At 38.5% G+C, this 19,886-nt stretch overlaps 1 protein-coding gene across 3 annotated transcripts in view; it reads right to left on the reverse strand.

The window, feature by feature from the left end:
- The window catches only part of LOC149784844 (uncharacterized), a 53,759-nt gene extending 38,343 nt beyond the window's left edge, over positions 1–15,416 (reverse strand). For 2 of the 3 annotated variants that reach the window (XM_089931151.1, XM_089931149.1), the window contains exon 1: positions 15,281–15,416. In XM_089931151.1, coding sequence (XP_089787277.1) covers positions 15,281–15,287 — 7 coding nt within the window. In that variant the 5' untranslated portion in view covers positions 15,288–15,416. Of the gene's footprint in view, positions 1–13,622; positions 13,711–15,280 lie in introns of all 3 variants that reach the window. The other variant, XM_089931150.1, reaches the window with a different exon arrangement.
- Positions 15,417–19,886: the final 4,470 nt, after the last annotated feature.

Raw genomic sequence — 19,886 nt, forward strand, 5'->3', positions numbered from 1 at the left:
AAGATGAGACTGAAGGGACGTCATGTTCACACTGTGTGAGACAGACGAAAAAGGGTCTGAGGTTTTTATAGATTTTTTTCATGGGAGTGAAATGAAGTCGAGGACGGAGACGTGTACAGGACAGGCCCTCCGTCTTGGCACCAGTGGTGAAACAAGTGGGTACGAAATCGCAAATCCTCGGGGGTCGTAGGTTTCAAATCGACGAGTAAATAGGCGTGTGGAGTTTGAGTGGCATCGTCGTACGCCTGAGTCAGCCAAGGCGTTCCTAACTGTTTGGCTAAGACTTGCACTTGCGATTTATCTCGAGGGCTTTTAAACAAGACCACGTAATGCGCATTGAGACTGATGGTGCGATGGGCTTTACTTTGTTGAAACAAATTTTGGGTGATGTAAATGACACTGGCATTACGGTGATGCCCTTTGCGCGTGAACCACAATTTAATTTCTTCTTCGTCTTCTCCTAACATGTCGTCGAAAATGACCAAATGGGTTAGACGGGAGTCAGAGACGATGCCGTCGTCTTCTTTAGGAATGCCTTCCACAAACACGATGGAATCGCCTTGACTTTCTCGCAAGAAGCTGTACGCCGATTGCCACTCTTTGTAACACCACACGATCCGTTGAGGTGGCCGATCGATCAAATGATGTTTATGTTCGATCAAACGTTTGACGAATTCGGTTTTGCCCGAACCGCTAGGTCCAGCAATGAGCATGTTAAAGGGATGGCGAAGATACAAAGCCTCCCAACTGGCACGATCTAAGTGTTCGTCGATGACTTTGACAGTAGAGGAAGAGGGAGCAGAGACAGCAGAGGTAGCCATGGTGTGAGAAATGTCACTTGTGACACGAAAACAAACAAGACAAGAGTTTATATACTTTTTCAGAACACGTTTATTGAATGTTTTTTTTTTTTCAAACATGAATACGAAAGACAAAAATACATAAAAGCCAAAGGCTTAAGTACAAGGATAAAAGGCACATGATAACGATGAACGTGGAATAAACACAAGTGTCTGTACAACAATCACATCTTTTGGGTAATGTTCTAACCAGTTCAACAGGGGGTAAGGTCACACAAGTGTCCTCCCGAAAGGGTCTTTCAGGTCTGTCCACGACAGTCCTGTCCCGGGTGACGGGTTCTTCTGGCACCGTCACTAACACGGGTTGAAAAGTAACTTTTTTCCTTGAACAACTCTCGTGCATACTGGGCCACTTCTTGGGTCCAAGCCTCAAAATCCCATTCTTTCCAGGCACGGACATCTGTCCAATGGGGATGTAAGTCACAAGCTACACACACATCGTCATACACGTCTTGGGTAGCTAAAAGTTGACGAATCTTTTTTTCCCGTAGAGGTCGAGAAGTATCCAGATGAAAACGCAAGGCTTTGAGCAAGAGGAGTTTTTCGTGACCATTTAAGGCCATGGAGGTGGTAAGTACTGATCGTAAAGAGTCCACAAAGAATCGGCTGGTAAACGAAATCCCAGAAAACAAGTCACTAAGACACACACCACTTGTCGTCCAAAATTGAATGGATACAGTTCTTGTAATAATTGATGGTAATGATCCACGGTTTGAATATGGTCATTGAGTTCCTTCCACGGAATCTGTTGGATGACATGTGACATAAACCGTGGCATGGCAGCCTCTTTTTATATTCTCTTTTTTTCGGATGCAATAGACGTACTTTCTAGCCAGAGATCTTCGTTCTCCAGTAGGGAATCTAAATCTTGCATACTGTAACCGAAACGTCAGAGTTCGTTTAGGTGTTTCCTCTTCCTCTAAGTAGATTCCACGTAAAATATGTTGGTAATCCTTTAACTTGTCTTCCTCAATGTATTGCTGTAGGTGAATCTCGAAGTAACCATAATCATGAACATGTCGATCATTAGCGACCTCAAAGTGTTGAACAATGTCTGACCATTGAAAGAATTTCTGACGAATCAGTTCTTTTATACCATTCAAGTACCAGTGGTTAAAGATCTGGTGACGTATCGGATGCAATTGTTCTTTACGTTTCACTTGTATTTTCACCAGCTCTCGGTAAATGCGTTCTCTCAACTCCACAGGCAAAGCACGAATGTTCTCTTGTAAAGTATCCATGAATAGGTCATACTAAATCCTCTTTGGTCTGACACAAGAAATGTACTCTTTGCACAAACATGGTTTCACTTCAGTGTCGAATTTAAATCGTTGAGTCACTAATCTACACATTACAATTCGTTCAGAAGTTTCCTCTTTCACCAAGTTGACATTGTGTGAAAGATGTTGGTAATTCGTTAACTCTTCCTCTGGAATTCGATGCAGTACGTTTACAATGATGTAACTACAATCGTCCATACCAAACCAATCCTTTTTAAAACTAGAGGATCGTTGATCAATGTCTGTCCGATGGAACACTTTCAATTGAATCAATCCTTGTATAGCCTTCAGGTACCAGTGGTTCAAACACCGGTGACGTATCGGATGCAATTGTTCTTTACGTTTCACTTGTATTTTGACCAGTTCTCGATAAATGTGTTCTCTCAACTCCACAGGCAAAGCACGAATGTTCTCTTGTAAAGTATCCATGAACAGATGATTATGGTAAGAAGTTACTTCAATGTCTCGGTCCCACTAAAGGTAAGTAATGACAATTCGGTGACCATCGAGCATGTTCTACGTAGGCCGAATCTTGCGGTTCCCAGTGGTGAAGTGACACACCGCAACTGAAGCACTTGACTTTATCTCCTTCGCCCAAGTAGAAAAATCCGGCTCTGGCTAATTCTTCGGGGGTCGGTCCTCCCAGATACTTTGGCCATTTTCCTTTGAACGATTGAAGACGATTTTCAAAGTCGCAGTATTCCGACAAACGCACAGGAAACGAATATTCGTTTTTCACAGGTTCGTTTCGATGAGGGTTGAGTGAAATGGGTAGGAGTTTGCTCAGGGCTGGATGACATCCGTAGGGAGGTAAACGTGAAGGTCGACATTCCCCTTTAAAACGAAACCCAGTAAAATGTCCAAGAGGACGAGCAGCATCGCTTTCGCATCCCACAGGTTTGACACGCACAGCATCACTTTCCATGACAGGGGTAGGGGCACTAAAGTTCCCATGATGCTTTACGGCATCGCTCAGGTCACAAGGTACAGCATCGGTCCCATCGCAAGGCTCACAATCGCACTCGTCTGCAAACTCCGTTACGCAATTACAATGGTAACCACATGGACAATCGCAGTTTCCTTCCGGACATTTTCCGTCGCAATGCATGGGTCTTATCCATCCAGTATTAGTCACACTAGAGGAAGATACAACTTTTTTACAATCCCCAAACTGAAACGATGTCTTTTTCAAAGTATTCATCTTGTTCGCTCGGTCTTGGTAGTCACAATGAACTATCGATCTTGACCATAGCCCCTTTTTTATACTAGTCTCAATGCAGTCTCCAACTTGTACATCTTTCCTTTTTTACGTTTTTTATGTCTTGTTTCGGAAGGTACCGTCTCTAAGGTACCGTCAACATTGTACCGTAGTGTGATGGGTGGAAAGGCCATAGAAAGGTAAGGGCAGTGCGGAGACCATCGAGTATGTTCCAGAATAGCTGAATCTTTATAGATACATAGATCCATTCGTAACTTCAGTCCGCAAGCGAAACACTGTACCTCGTATCCCAATCCTGACTCAGGTCCCAAGTAGATAAATCCTGTTCTAGCTAAAACATGCGAAGAAGGTAATCCTTCCCTATCCGTAGGCCATTTCTGAAACGTGTCCAATCGACGGGCACAATCACAATAGTCAGGTAAGAAGACTGGAAAATGGTAGGGTTTGAACTTGGAGTTCTCATCGGGTTTCTCACTCGATTCTTGCTGTGGCGAAGTCATCTTTCTCGTAACTATCCTCTTACAACCAATGTTTTATACCAACGTGTCCATACGGTAAGGTGAAATGATTGGGAAGTCGCACTCGCTTCTGGTATACGATTTGATAGACTTTTTCCAAGGGTCGACTGACGATGTGGTGAGTAGGTAAACGTGCAATCTTGTTCGGTTGATAGGTGGTCACTTTAAAGTTTCCATCCTCTCCCGATTGCAAGGCTTCTTTCAATACCCCAAAGTTGACCACTCGACTGGTACGATAATTCAGAGTCAGTCCTTTCACTTTGCACGTCGTGTGCACTTCTCCTTGTTTGTCCCGGTATTCGTAGCCGTAATTTTTGGGACCGCCACTGACGAAACTTAGAATCTTGTCGTCGGGATGCTCGTCTGTCCAGGCTCCTAAACGGTCTCCTTCGATGTTAGGGTGATGTTGAATCGGGTGATGGATGTAAATGCAACTATCCGTGTCAAAGTACAGGACGCGTTCTTCTAACAGTTCTAAAGCTTCGTACAATTTTAAGCGAGCATGGGCTGTCACGTAAGCCGCAATGATGACATTTCCAAAAGGGTCGTCTTGTACAAAGTCCAGATCTTCTTCGTAATTGACCAAGATCAAATTCTCTCGAACGACGTCCACGTGTTTCATGTATTTGGTTTTGTCGTGAATCATCTGGAAGTAGCGGGAAGGTTCTGTCAAATATTCCGTCTTGGGTAAACACGGTCGTTGTGCCATTTTACCCCACAAGCAATTTAACATCACTTTGGCAAACGATCGCCTGCCTTCGTTTTTCTCGATGTGGTCTAAAGAGATGCCTTCTTGTTCGTAGTATTTCTCTTTGAATTGTATTTGGTCTTCGGGAGTGTGACACCAGGAAGGATAGCCGCTGGCTTCTTGCTTCAGTTTCAAAAAGGCATCCACGTAGTCGGCGAAAATGCCTTTCTGAGTAGGGTCACCCTTGTGGTATTGTTGTGTCTTGGGAAAGTGGCAAATTTCGTACACTTCTAACAGTTGGTATCCCATGTCCATAGCTTTGAACAATTCTACGCTGACCCAGGTTCCCGTCAAGGCCCGTTCTTCCTGGCTGTGCTGACAAGGTTGGTCTTGGTTGCACGTTTCGGCACAAGTACGGCACAAGGGAAACATCAATTTGCCTTGACAATGGTGAGGTAAGACGGGATGGTAGAGGTTCGTGGGAGGCAAAACTTTGCACTTGATCAAGCCTTCGTATTGTCGAATGTTTTTCAGGTCGATGTGTTCCGTCAGCAATTGTGGGTGCCCTACGGGAAAACGACAATATTTGCACACGTAGGGATACAGCGAACACACGTCCAAGTATTTGATTTCTTCTCCTTTCTCTTCGTCGGCTTGGTACAGCAAACAGGTGGCATTGGTCCTTCCTCCGTACAAACTATCCCTCGGGTTCAGCGGGTCCACGAACTGGTAACTTTCCACGAGGCGTTTAAACTCGGGATCGGTTTTCATACGGTGATCGTACTCGTGTTCCCACATTTCCACCACTCGGTATCCTTGCTGTTCCAACTTTAGGCGCCGCTGACAAGTGTCCTGGTACAAGTCTTCCATGGTTCGTTGCAAAAACTGATTTTTAGTGCCACGGTCAGGGTAACAGACGGGACATCCGTGAAATAAGCAACCGTTAAACTCGTACACGATCTTGGGGTTTTCTAAGTCCCAGCCATCGACCGAATACGTTCCGATGGTCTTTTCGCCCCCTCCGTTGCGGGCATGCTGAATCCACTTGTCTTCCTTGTCGCACAAGTAATGTAACCAACGTAGGGCTTTGACCGAGTATTGACGTTTGACAAAGTGGGTCGTTTGAGGACTGATGACAGCCACGGTCTTTTCAGGCATGAATCGTTGTCGATACACTAAGGAACACGCTTTGGCAATGGTGCAAGCTTCTTTCAAAGGATCGACCCCTCCGTGTTCCATGAACAGTTCTCGAAATTTTCCACAGCAACGTCGTAAAATGTCCACGTCGGAACGACAATACTTTAGCATTTCTTCCTGAAAGTCGAAAGGGTCCGAGGCGTGAGCCTGGTACCAAGCGTAGAAAGCTTCTCGTTGTTCGGTACGCATGTTGTCCGGGTCGTAATAGTGAGCTTCAGGTAAATGGGGTAGAACGGCGTGTTGATTGGCTTCCGTATTGAAAAAGTGTGGAAAGTACCCTTTAGCCATTTCTATCATTCCAAACGTTTTAGGCATTCGACTCAAAGGCATGGCCAAGTAACTCATCGAATCTTTAAACTGCACTTGTCCCACTTGCATGAAAATGATTTTGGCTCCGTTCAAAGTCACTTTAGGACGCTCGGTGCCTTGTTCCGTATAGTACCTCAAAAGAAACTGTCCATCGTATCCGGAGAAATTGTGAGCCATCACAGTGGCATGACGATGACAATCTCGGTAACGTTCGATGTCCTCTTGGCTCCACGTCTTGTCGATGGGGTCTAAGACCCATTGGGCAAAATCGGCTAACGTGTTGGGTCCCCGAAAGATTTTTTCACGCCCTCCGGGTATCTTGCTGCAGTGAGGGCAATGACTGAAGATAGGTTCTTGAATGCACTTCTCGCACGCTCGATGAGCCACGCAGAAATTAGGAATGTGAATGCCGGTTTCTTGCATGCATTCGAAATCGAAAAAGATGAAATTGCCTTTCTTCTTGTGACCGTCCTCTTTCTCAGGTGGGGGATGGTATTTTTGCACGTAACATTGGTGTTCCAAGTCCACGATGTGGTGACAAATGTGACATTTTTTCTTTCCTCGACATACGTGTGCCTTGACACTATTGGTACGTATGCCTTGTCCACACGCGGGGCACAATCTTAGCAGTTGACAAGCGCATTTCTTCTGTGAACCTTGCGTTTTCAGATGTTGTTGGTAACAGGTAGGGCTGACAAACGTGCGCAGACAAGTGGAACAAGGCACTGGTTCTTCGCTCAGACAGGGTGAAGAGGCCAAACATCCTGTGCATTTCGATCCACAATGCTTGTGTTGCTCTCGATTGTCATAACCACGGTCACATTTCTCACAGTAATAACCGTATTTCAGGAATCCGGTGATACTGGTAATGGTATCGAAATGTTCATCGTGATGATAAAGATGAATGTATTTTCCGTCCTTAAAGTCTTGGCCTCGAAACAACAGAGGTCCGCGTACTTCTTGAGGGTGCACTTTCAAGGTGTAGCGTGGAGCTAGGGTATCTTGCAATTTTTGCATCTCAGGAATGCCACAGAGTGTGTCTTTGGACAGTCCGGCTTGTTGTAACAGGAGTTCTGCTTCGTTTCGTTGTTTGGCTAGATGGGAACGTTGAATAGTGTCCCAGGTTCTTTTCCATTCTACCGTGTCGTTCTTGTCGGCATAGGTTCGTCCCACCACGATGGCACGGGCTAAACACATCTGGTCATGAGGGTTGTTAATTCGGACGAGACTCTTTTTGGTGTTGCGAAGGTCGTCCACCAATAACATCTTTTTGCGTCCTGTCCCTTGAGGAGGAGAGACGTGGGTCATGTCCAGTGTGGCTTTACCATCGGTGATGTCAAAATGATCATTAGATTGTTGTACGTGTTGAATCTTGTCCATGACTTTGGAAGCAGTCAATTCTGCAGGGGTGCTAAACTCGATCCAAACAGGGGATTTCAAACCGTCGTGTTGTATGGAAAGTCTCAAACGATCGTCTTCTTTGGGTTGACATTGTCGCTTGAGTGCGGTGAGCAAAGAATCCCACACCTCGGTGATGAACACTTCTGCTTTCTCTAACGGCACTTCGGACTTGAAATCTTTAAACTTCACCGTGTATTTGTAAGCCGTGGTTCTAAATTTTCTAGAGGAGCGCTTTTCCGTCTCTCGAATGGAATAGTACTTTTCAGGGTTGACAAAGGGTGGTGAACTTGGTTTAGAGGGTTCGGATTCTGGTTCACTCATGTCCTCTTCAAAATCACTGGCATGAATTTGTGCCAAGATTTCAGCCCTGGTACGAGGCGATAGATCACGTTTCTGCCTCTTACTTTCTTCTTCTTCTTCTTTCTTCTCGAATGAATGGGATCGTTTCATCTTGAAAGCAAAAAGTCAAATGACTCAAGTTCAAACACCATAAACTACTTTATAGTCCTGGCAGACCAGCGTATATAAAAGGGTGTGTGTCTTGTCCTTTCACTATTCATTTCACTCTCAAGCCGAGCACAACGATGGAAGAGACTGACCAGATGGAACGTTTCGTCAGAGCTTTGCGAGGGGTCATTAGAAAATTCTCTTCAGACCAGCCTACGGACTACTCTCCTTCCTTTAGAGATAAAAGTCAAGATACTTGCTATATCTGTCAGAAGAAAGGGCATTGGTCTTCAGAGTGTCCAGACCGTCAAAAAAGAAAAAAAACAGGGACTAAAAGAGACAAAAGTGAAGATACCTGTTATTATTGTCAAGAAAAAGGACATTGGTCTCCAGATTGCCCAAAAAAGAAACAAGAGGAGTCAGAAGAAAAGAGGAATTCTTCAGAAGAAGAGAGGGATTCTTCAGAGGAAGAGAGGGATTCTTCTGAGGAAGAAAGAAGACAGGTGAAGAAAAAGAAACAGGAGAAAAAAAGAAGAAGGGAAGAAAGCGAGGAGGAAGAAGAAGAGGAAAAGAGTGTGACGGTGAAGAAATTCAAAAAACAGAGAGACTAAAAAAGGAGAAAAGAAGAAATTAATGAACTTTTCCTTATTAAAGTGTTGTGTTATAAATTGTGAATTGGATTGTAAAAAAATGGAGAAAAGAATAAATGAATGATATAAGGTAAGTGTCTTTGAGTTGTGATTTTAAAATAAGAAGCTACACTCACGCACTCATACACAGACACGTACTATAAGGGTAACATGGGTGAGTTTTTTAGATATTGGCAAATTGAAATTGTATTTCTTTTCGAGATATGTGAGTGGCCCTGAAAAGGGCCTTTTTTCTTCATGGTGTAGGGGTGAGTTTAAGCAATCAATTTTAACTGCCTTAAGCCTTTGCCACGGCCAAGGCCTACTTCTGGACTGCGTAATGTTGATGATGATGATAATGATTGGGTTGAAATCACTAAGGGTGGTACGGTAGGCTTAGTCACAGGGTTGACGTGTTTAGCTCGGGAAGGTCGTATTCTCTTCGGTCGTGATAAAGAAGTCTGATACATTTGTTTCAGACTTCTTAACTCCGCTAAAATGTCCAACAGTACCGTGACCGTTTGATTTTCACCCTCTTGTTTCTTTGCTGCTACTTCTTCTTGCTGTTGTTTTTTTCTTACCTCTTCTTCTTCTTGTTGCTGTTGCTGTAGGAGAAAAGCCTGTTCCGCTTCCTTTTGTCGTTGTATAAATTTCTCCAATTCTTCTTTCTGTCTCTGTCTAAAATTCTCCACTTGCGGTAATGAAGAAAGTAACGAAGGTTCCGGAACAAATTCTTGCGAGGAGAGAAAATCCACAAAATCCCAATTCACCTCTTCTGAAAGTAAGTCCGGGTTCCCTTGGGCAGTCTCCCCTGCTGGTGCACCCCACTGGATCGTTTTCTGAGTTTCCGTCATGTTGAATCACTGTCGCATAGATTGACTGCACACAAGCGCTAGCGAATCTATATTGACTACGTGACGTCACAGACTGCTCTCTTCGGATTGGATGCGGGCTGACTGAATTCTGTAACGCGTGTTCGGATTGGTGAATGAACTCAATCCGTTTCAATCCTTCCTCCGCCTATAAATAAGCGCCGTTCAATGCATTGATTCACCTGTTCTCGTCGCTTCAAGATGTGGACTACAGTTGAGTCATCCACCCTTGTGTCTTCCATGATGTTTCGGACAGACTTGCTCATGTATGTCCGATCGAAGTGGACCGTTGTCCACAGGACAAACACCAGCCTGTGGATACGTAGGATCTACGTCGAAAGACAAGGATGCCTGAAAAGAGTGCTGATGTACGGACCAACAGTAAGACGCAGCCTAAGGACAAGAAGAAGACCAATGCGGTGCCATTTATGTTAATGAATACATTAACATAAAACCCAAAGGCCCTTTTCAGGGCCAGCCATATTTCTCGAAAAGAGATAGTCTTTGAATTGCCTACCCCTTTTTTAAATTTAAATTTAAATTTAAATTTTAAAAAAACTTTTTAAAAAAAATCCCATGTTAAATTTCCCTTGTCCGTAGAGTGACCCACGATTTATTCCCATGTTAAATTCCCCTTGTCCGTAAAGTGTCCCACGATTTATTCCCATGTTAATTCCCCTTGTCCGTAAAGTGTCCCACGATTTTTCTCCATGTTAAATTTCCATTATCCGTAAAGTGTCCCAAGGGTGTTTTTAATGCTAATTCCCATTATCCGTAAAGTGTCCCCATATACTACTAATAATCATTTAATTGGTTGATCGACCGATATTTGTAATATAAATGATTATTGATGTAAGAGTTAGGTTATTTCAGTTATTTAATAGGATAGTATAACTCTACTAAAATTACACTTTTATGCTGAATTTAATTTGCTTAATTGCAACAACAGGAGCTTGACGCGACAAGAGTAATCTATTACCATGTATGATCCAGAACAGGAGTGGATTTTATTTAGTTCTGACTTGGCTCTGACATGTTGTATATATATATGGTGGATACTTACGAGGCTTTTCGTTAATTCAAATTTCACAGGTGATCAGGGTGGCCTAGTTCTCTAAGGCGTTTGCTTTGCAAAGCATTCACACATCTTATCTATGTCCGAATGAGTTCTAGTGGCAGTCCGACCAACGCATGTATATGAGAAAGCATACTGGTAGCTTCCAGTGCGTAGGTTGTTGTTTCCCGATTTTCCTCTATAAATATACTGGCCACCCGGTGAGTTCTGCAAGATGGCTTTAAACCCCACCATACCAAGAATTCCAATTTCACATGTAGAATCAAATTGTTGGTGTTGAAAGTTCCATTTTCTATTTCGAAATTTGAGATTCTGTGTATTGAATTACACAGCGGTGGTTGAAAGTTCCATTTCCTAGGTGGAGAATTTCAATTTCACATGTATAATCATATTTGTTGTGTTCACTGACACTTTATTCTTTTTGTCTCTAAATGTGAAGATAAGATACTAACCACACGTATTTTAGAAATCATGATATGTCAAGCATTGGTTATATTAGGAGTACAAATATGTATTACAAGTTTTAAACACACTTAATTACTACATCTTTCTCAAGACTTAAGCAAAGAAAAGTTCTCATTGTTTCCACAATGTGTAGAGATTCAAACTGCCACAGATTTCAAGTTTCCTATTGAATGTCCTTGCAAAGTTAATGGTTATCACCAAAAATCAAGAACCAATTAATTTTGTTTTGAAAAGAAAATTACTGAATAAGCATCGTGTCTTTGTTACATTAAAATCAATGGCTTCTCGGGCTCTTTATGTATTGTGCTTTATTGTTGTAAAAAGGGGATCACAGTAATTTTCTGGCATGCTTGTAGAAAACGTTTATACTTTGTAGCACACTTCTAGCAAACAGTTATACTTTGTAGCACACTTCTAGCAAACATTTATACTTTGTAGCACACTTCTAGCAAACAGTTATACTTTGTAGCACGCTTGTAGCAAACATTTATACTTTGTAGCACACTTCTAGTAAACATTTATACTTTGTAGCACACTTCTATCAAACATGTATACTTTGTAGCACACTTATAGCAAAGAATTATACTTTGTAGCACGCTTCTAGCAAACATTTATACTTTGTAGCAAGAAAAAGAATGAACAGATAAAATAAGGGCATGACATTCATCCTCCAAGAAAGGCTCTTTAAACGATATCACGATTAAAAAGGTATCTTTATGATTAGGTGTCTTTATGGCAGAGTTATGTTTATAGAAAGAACAGCAAGACTGAGGAGACGGATAATTGGATTAAACAATGATGTTACATTTTCGGCTATTATTTGTTTATAATTAAATATATGCATATATTTGTACATTAGGTGCTTCGGGCACGTGTTGTTCTTTTATCTGATTGAAGTCATGTACACTTCCCCAACTAATTCACAGGATCTAGACTGTAAAATACCAATAGTCAGATAGGAAGCAGACCTGTCTCCGTAAAAGTAGAAGCATGGATTCAAGGCAAATAGAATATCCCAGAAACGATATGAACTGGAAACTAAGTGTATTTTTAGACATAGGAAATGCAACTTTCAAGACAGACAAGTTGATTCAACATGTGAAATTTGAATTGACCTACAACATTGAAATTAACGTTGTGTGATTAAAAAGTTAACATCTATAAACTCCATAGGAAATGGAACGTTTAACAGAAACAATTGGATTGATTAAACGTATCAAACTGGTGTTCTCGACATGCAATACTGGAATTTCAACTACCGCTGTGAAATTAAACAGACAAATTTGATAAACTCTACATGTGAGACACTAAAAAAAATTCGATTCAACATGTGAAACAGGAATTCTCGTTATATGTCATTAAAATTTCGAATTCTACCTTCTCGTTGGACTCACTTCGCCTCATAGATCTTTGCAGAGAGAAGCTTTGGAAAACCGTATTTTAAGAAATCATATAATGAAAATGTTCATAGTTCCTTCTTTACCGATTATAGGTCCAAATCAAATAAAGTATGGTTTGGAATTGAGTGTAGGGGTATTTATAAGCGTTAGGTGGACCAATCATCAATATATCTGAAAACTGTGAAAACAACGGATATGTTACTTATGTTTAAAAAAGAAAATTTATAAGAAATGTACAAGAAAGGCAAAGAATTTTTTAAGAAAAATAAAAATGTGACTTCTGCTAAAAGTGTTTCGCCCGAACAATTTTTTCCAATATATTAATACTTTGGAAAATGAAAACAAATAATTTTCTACGAGATGTGTAGGAACATGATTTGCTATATGAAGAACTAGAATAAAAAAAAAACAGAGGAAATTGCAAAGCAATCAATATCTAAAAGCTTTGAAAAACATGTCAATGATTCTCTTTTGAATGAATATTTCAAAAACGGAAAAGAGATAACATATATGTAAAGCATGTAATGCATTATTCAGTAGTGGTCATTTTTCTATGCAACGGGTAGAGGAAAAATTGTACCTATTTTTAAGTCTGGTGACGCTTGTAATACAGGAAATTATGTTACTAAGTTGCTTCTCAAAATTATATACCAACATTTTCAACGAAAGACTGTGAACTGGTTGGAGGAAAATGACAAACTATAGGATGCACAATTTGGTTCAAGAAATGAGTGGGAACTACTGACACTATTTTTGTTTTACATTGCTCTATTAATAAGTATTTGAGTCGGGTAAAAGGTTTAATACGATTTTTTGGTTGATTTTATAAAGTCATTTGATAGTGTTTACAGAGGTTGTTTGTGGTTGAAGGTTTTTAGACAAGGTGTAACTGGCAAAATGTTAAATGTACAGTGTACTTATATCACGTGTTTTACATTGTGGTATTCGTAGTTCCTTTTTGAGTATGGAATAGGTTTGATACAAGGTGAACTGTTATCACCGATACTATTTTCATTATTTATTGAAACATATTTATATGGAAACAGTATTACACTGTTTGCTGACGATTTAGTTTTATTTTTAGAAAAATTGTGGGTTTACAATTGCGCATAGATAAATGACTACTTCTGTAATAAATGGAATCGAAATATTATTCTTGTTAAAAGTAAACTTATGGCTTTAGAAAAAGTGGTCCATTAAGAATACGAAGCAAGGAATATAGCTGGGAGCAATAATGATATGGTTGAAAATTTGAATCATACCTTGGTCTTGTTTTCACGAGCAGTGGAAAGTTCTCTACAGCGCAACAAACAATGGATGATAAAGCGCTACAGGAACAGATAGTGCTTACTGGTAATTTAAAAAATATTATTTTTAATTATAATGAATGTTTGAAACATTTTTATATATTTTTTCCAGTTTTGAATTACATAGAGATATAGGGTTTTCACCAGTGTGACGCCATTGAATATGTATAACTAAATTTTTTAAAATAGTTGTAAAATAAAACAATATATATATATATATATATATATATATATATATATATATATATATATATATATATATATATATATATATATATATATATATATATATATTTCTGACGTGGGTGTGTACTGTGAACATGAAATAATCCCACTTAAAATTTTAAGTTTAAGTTAGATAAATTTTGGTTTATAATTTAAAATATTACAAATAGTATACTGCTTATAAGCAGCTAGATATTGAAAATGAATCAAATAATAGTATATAATAGGTTACACTCCTAAAATACACTCTCAACAAATTTGGTTTTGGTGAAGTGTGATTGTCTCCTGATTTTGTATATTGCTTTAAGTTTATGCATAGAGGAAATATCCACAACAGGCAGCCACGGGCGACAAAGGAGCGTAGCGGATTAACGCCCATGGCTTGCAACGATAGCTGATTAATGCCATAACGCTAACTAGAGCTTGTCGAAGTCACATTCAGTTAGAAAATTCCTCTGGCCAACCAAGAATATTGATAAACTCCTGGGTCAGGTGTAATATGGCTACAGACCACTCCTGTGGTTAGAACGTCCGCCTCATATGCGGGAGGTCATGGGTTCGATCTTCAGCCGAGTCATATCAAAGACTTCTATAAATAGTACTAGCAACTGCCTCACTGGCGTTCAGAATTAAGAGATTAGTGTTATGACTGGTCGGCCTGGTGTAAGGAAAAAAAGACTGATGGGACATGATGCTACATGTCGGCAGCATGATGCACAAATGCTGAACATCAATATAAACTGTCACACTGCAGACATCGTAGCGATATGACTGAAACATTGTCAAAGCTTTGTTAAAAAATCTGTCTCACACAGACACACACACACGCACACACACACACTAAGATGGCTACTCAGAGTGCAAACTACATCGTTACAAAAGCCAAACAAAAATCTAATACCATCCACTATATTCATCAATCTACGGCAATGCAAGAATAAAAATAATAAAAACACATGTATGACAATAAACAAATAGAGCATCAATTATATTTATAAAACATTTTTGCTAGAAAAAGAATATAATTTATGCCTTCTTGTGGGCTTACATATCTGTTTCGGTGAAATAAGATGTTCCGTATCATTCATATATATATATATATATATATATATATATATATATATATATATATATATATATATATATATATATATATATATATATATATATATATATATATATATGTGTGTGTGTGTGTGTGTGTGTGTGTGTGTGTGTGTGTGTGTGTGTTAGCGTTTTTTGACAATAGAGGTGTGTGTGTGTGTATGCATTAGCCCTCAACTATATCACTTGCCCGAATGTAAATTTATTATCCTGCATTAAATTATCTCTGTGAATAATACCGTACAAATACCATTATATTTTAATTCATCTCTAATTCATCTTACCTTCCATTATCTTGTATTAATACTATCTGTATCACCAATAGTTGCATTAAAATCGTTTCACTTTTAGGTGGCTGGGGTTCGGCACGGTGGAAATTTATGCTCTTGGTGGACGTGATGGTAGCCAGGTAGGAAAGGAAGTACATGTGTATACGGTCTTATCATGATATAAGATGGACTTCATAGATAAGGAATATTGACTTTGGTGACAGTGAGTTCAGCAAGATACACAAATCTGCAACCTTTAGTCTGATAGAATCTAATGCCCAATTTAGCGTTTATTGTTCTCGTGAAATAATAATAATAATAATAATAATAATAATAATAATAATGATAATAATAATAATAATGATAATAATAATAATAATACTTTATTCAGTAATTTATGCCATCGGCCCATATTACAAAATACAATACAAATAAAGATAATGTGTGCCATGTTTTATAGTATTTAAATGTGGTGTTCAAAATGAATATACTTATATAATTTCCTACAAATAATCAGTGCATAAAATTATAAAGGTGTCACTACTAATAAGTATATAATTCCCCGTTAATATGAGTTATCAAAGATTGTTTAAGATGAAAAACTGAATTGATAAAGTAAGGTAGTTTTAAAAAAAAATAATTACTATATTACAAAGACTCATACGACTTTTCTTCAGACGGAAAGAGATATTACACGTCATTAAAGTATTTCTTTCTTAAATGATCATAAGCGGGACAATCACAAACAAAATGGAATTCATCTTCTACCGAATAAACACCATTTTTCCGGCACAATTCACCGTACTTATTATTTCTCTCAGGTCTACCTGTCTTCATATTCAGCATATGCATTGAGCACCTAAATTTATCAAGTAACTTCGTTAAAAAAAAAATGATAATCAAAACGATAGGTATTTTTCCGGTTTTAATTTAGTTTTATACACTTTATAATATACACATTTATGTGAATTGTTAATATCCCTTTTACAGTTTTTTGAATGAATGAATGAATGAATGAATGAATGAATGAATAATAATAATAATTATAGAGTCCTTGTCGAAGGCTATTACAGTACGGAATCAAACAAGGCAAACAATAAACACAAAAGAAGGAACTGAATTCACGAAATTTTAAACGATTTATACGGCTAATGGAGTGTTGATATTTTAGATGTCGAAACTTATTATGCATTTTATCATTGAAGTTAAAACCAATAAGGCTCGACATTTAACTGAGTCGATTTTGTAATTGATTTCGACAAAGTAGCAATGGGAGCAAAAGCACAGAGGCGAATTATAAATTAGTCGCCATCATTTTACACTTGTCCCTGATCAATTCCAGATAAAGGTTATCTCTTGTTGGACACAATCCACTTAAAAGCCCTGTTATTAGCCATATAATAGATGCTCTCTCTCTCTCTCTCTCTCTCTCTCTCTCTCTCTCTCAACCAAAGAACTATTTGAGTTTTTAGTTTATGTCGGTTTATTATGGATTTGGCATTTCACTTTTTTTCATTCAAGCATTCTATCGGTCATTCATAGTTTGTTCAGAACTCATGTCCACAAAACATTCAGAGTGCATTCAGTATATAAATACGGTAAAGATAAGACTAATTCAGTGTAATCGCCGTGCTTTTATCTGGATTCCAAGTGGCACTGTCTGTTTGGTATGTGCCCTACAGAAGGTGCCACGAAGTACAACGAGGTCAACTGTACTTGCCTCATGATCTCGTGCACCAATGGAAATATAAATTTTCTTCGTGGCGAAGGAACTTGACCAATTTAATTTAGATCCGATGATCACACGGGGTTTTTCTTTATTCAAGGAGTGAAACAAAGAAAATGTCACGCATTACGATAACTCTTATATGATCCGGCATATATTTTAAAAGGAAGGATAGATAGAAAAGATAGCTTAAAAAGACAGTAAAAGGGAAAAAAGAAGAAAATTTGAAAGAAAGAAAGTAAAATTAATCATAAAATATGAACATCCTACGAATGCTGGACGTAAAGCCGATAAACCTGTTTACCAAATTGTCTGGTATCCATGTTCCATTTAAAACTACAATAGTTAGTCGATGCTGAGGTTAAAATAATTATCCAGATTTTCCTAAATCTTAAAACAGTCGAAACATATTCTTTTCCTTTTTTGAGACTTCTCATATATTCTATATTTTTCGGAATTTTTTATGAAAAGGCAAAAAAAATGCTTTGTTCGACAAAAGCGGTGTGGTTAATTTGTGGAGAAAAAAGAAAAACAATTTTTGTTTATCTTGTCGTTAGGTACTAGACAATTTCCAAATATATCAGAAAAAAAATATTATCATCAGAATTCTTCGTCATATTTTGACATTTATTACATGTTTCCTACGTTTCAAGTGGTCTTGCTTTTTATTGTCTGCTAAAAGCAGAGAAAATGGTGAATTGCATGTCTGTCCGTTCGTCGGTCCTTCCGTTTCCAGATTATTGCTTTAAAGCCGATTGAGACAACAACCATATGATTGGCATAGTATAGAAATAAATTTGGAGTATGTGCATTTGTTTATAACGCACCCGTTTTACGGATTTCTTTCACGTTTGTGATTATGGGAAGTCGGTCCTGGGGAGTTATTCCCCAGATCAGCCAATTACTAGGAGCAAACGCCACGGAGTGAAGTTTTAGTGAGTTTATATGATGCCATGGTTTACTTTTGGCAGATTAAGGTCAGAGCCGCGTGAGTGTCCCTGTCGTTCAATAGTCCATATTAAAATCTAGTTCTGTGCATTGATTGTGTGACTCCAGGGACTGGTAAATTACATAATGGAATAAACGAAAGGGACTTTTCCTTCGTCGGCAGGCGCCATTTATTGTTGCCATGGTGGTAAATGTGATTAAAAATTACAGGCGAAATGTGGCTTAAAACCGTAATTTGACTGGCCTAAGGTGGCGTAGTAAAAATAGTTCCCTGTATTAGGTGGTTAAGAAGTATAGTTTTACGGCGTGAAATGCTGACGGTACGTTACGGACAGTTAATGAAGAGAAACCATGGAGATGTGCGCTTGATATGCTATTGGGAAGTTGTGAGATCTGTAGTCTTGTATTAATTAGAGTAAAATTATTATTGAATGGAAAAGTTGGACTTTCCAGTTTACAACAGTAATTGTATAGAGGTCTTTGGAATTAAATGGAAAATTACGAGATCTGTAGTCTTGTATTAATTAGAGTAAAATTATTATTGAATGGAAAAGTTGGACTTTCCAGTTTACAACAGTAATTGTATAGAGGTCTTTGGAATTAACCGGAAACTTACGACTTCTAGCGGAATCGCGCCGGAGTTTGACATCGCTCGGTCTAGAAAAAGTAACCCGTGTGATTGTTACAATAATATACTACCACCACAAGGTGTTTTAAGTCCTATCTTAAAGGTCAATGTCACAGGTCAGTATGTTTCGTCAACTTTCCCTCTACGTTCCAAGTTTACAAATGTTTAAGATAAATGGGGAAAAAATTAATACTTATACATGCAACTAGAAGACGTGTCGTCTACCACATTGGAAAACCGCTCTTCAAGTTACAAGGCAAAATTTAAGGCTTTACTTCACACTTATCTAAATTCTTAGGTTTCGGTATTAATATTGTAAAAATTAAAATAGTATGGTTTGGAAGTGAGGAGTGACTGAGGCAGAATTTACCAACATGTTTGAGATATAATGAGTTCATACCAGAAGCGACGTTTTCCACCAATTTAGAGCCAACGGTACCAGTAAACTATGGTAACAAAATTAAATAAATAAACAATAATAAATAAATAGTCTTAAAAATCCACAACTACTTTTGTTTGAATTACATTTGTTTAAATGTTTGAAATCTGCACAAATTATCTTTATTACAGTTACTTTCACCATCACACAAACCCTATTCACAATTTATAATGAAATTGTTAACATTCTGTGGAATTGTTCTGTTAAAAAAAAATTTTTTAAAAAATACGGCATCAATAGTTAGTAACTGCGGAAGCCTGAAAATGTTGACATAAATGCTTTTAGAATCCCGAAAGATCCCATGGATAAGACAAATGATAAGCACATCTTCATCAACGGAAATATATCTTGAATGCATCATGTCATGATATAGCCATTTAAATTTATCCGGAATAGAGTTCCGCTCGATAGTATTTCTGGAATGGCACTTTCCTGCAGGTATGTCGCTTATATGAGGCTATCACTTTGCGATGAAAATTGCTATTTTTCCATTTCATTTGCTAACAGTACAGAAGTTGATTCAGTAGATTTTAAAAGTCAACTTAATCTGTACCCTGTTAAAGAAAGCTTGTGAAATATAAAAAATGCTTTCTATGAAAAGGAATCTGATATTACTTATATTTGCGATGTCCCGGTTTGACAAACGTTTTTTCCTACACATACACTCGTGTCGAGACTGAATATCTTCATTTGCAAACCTCTTGACGAAATTGGAAGAAAATCGGACCAGCTAAACTTTTTTAATTTCATCTCAAACAATTGATCTTAAGATAATAAGATGGCCTACTGACAAACATTCAGTATTTGGCAAAACAATGTTTCAGTTTCAGTGACATGGTTTATTACAAAAGATTTTTTTTATTCTTAAAATGGAAAATTA

Source organism: Sinohyriopsis cumingii, chromosome 13 (genome assembly GCF_028554795.1).
Source record: "Sinohyriopsis cumingii isolate HCF-2022 chromosome 13, ASM2855479v2, whole genome shotgun sequence".
NCBI classification, from domain to species: Eukaryota; Metazoa; Mollusca; class Bivalvia; order Unionida; family Unionidae; genus Sinohyriopsis; species Sinohyriopsis cumingii.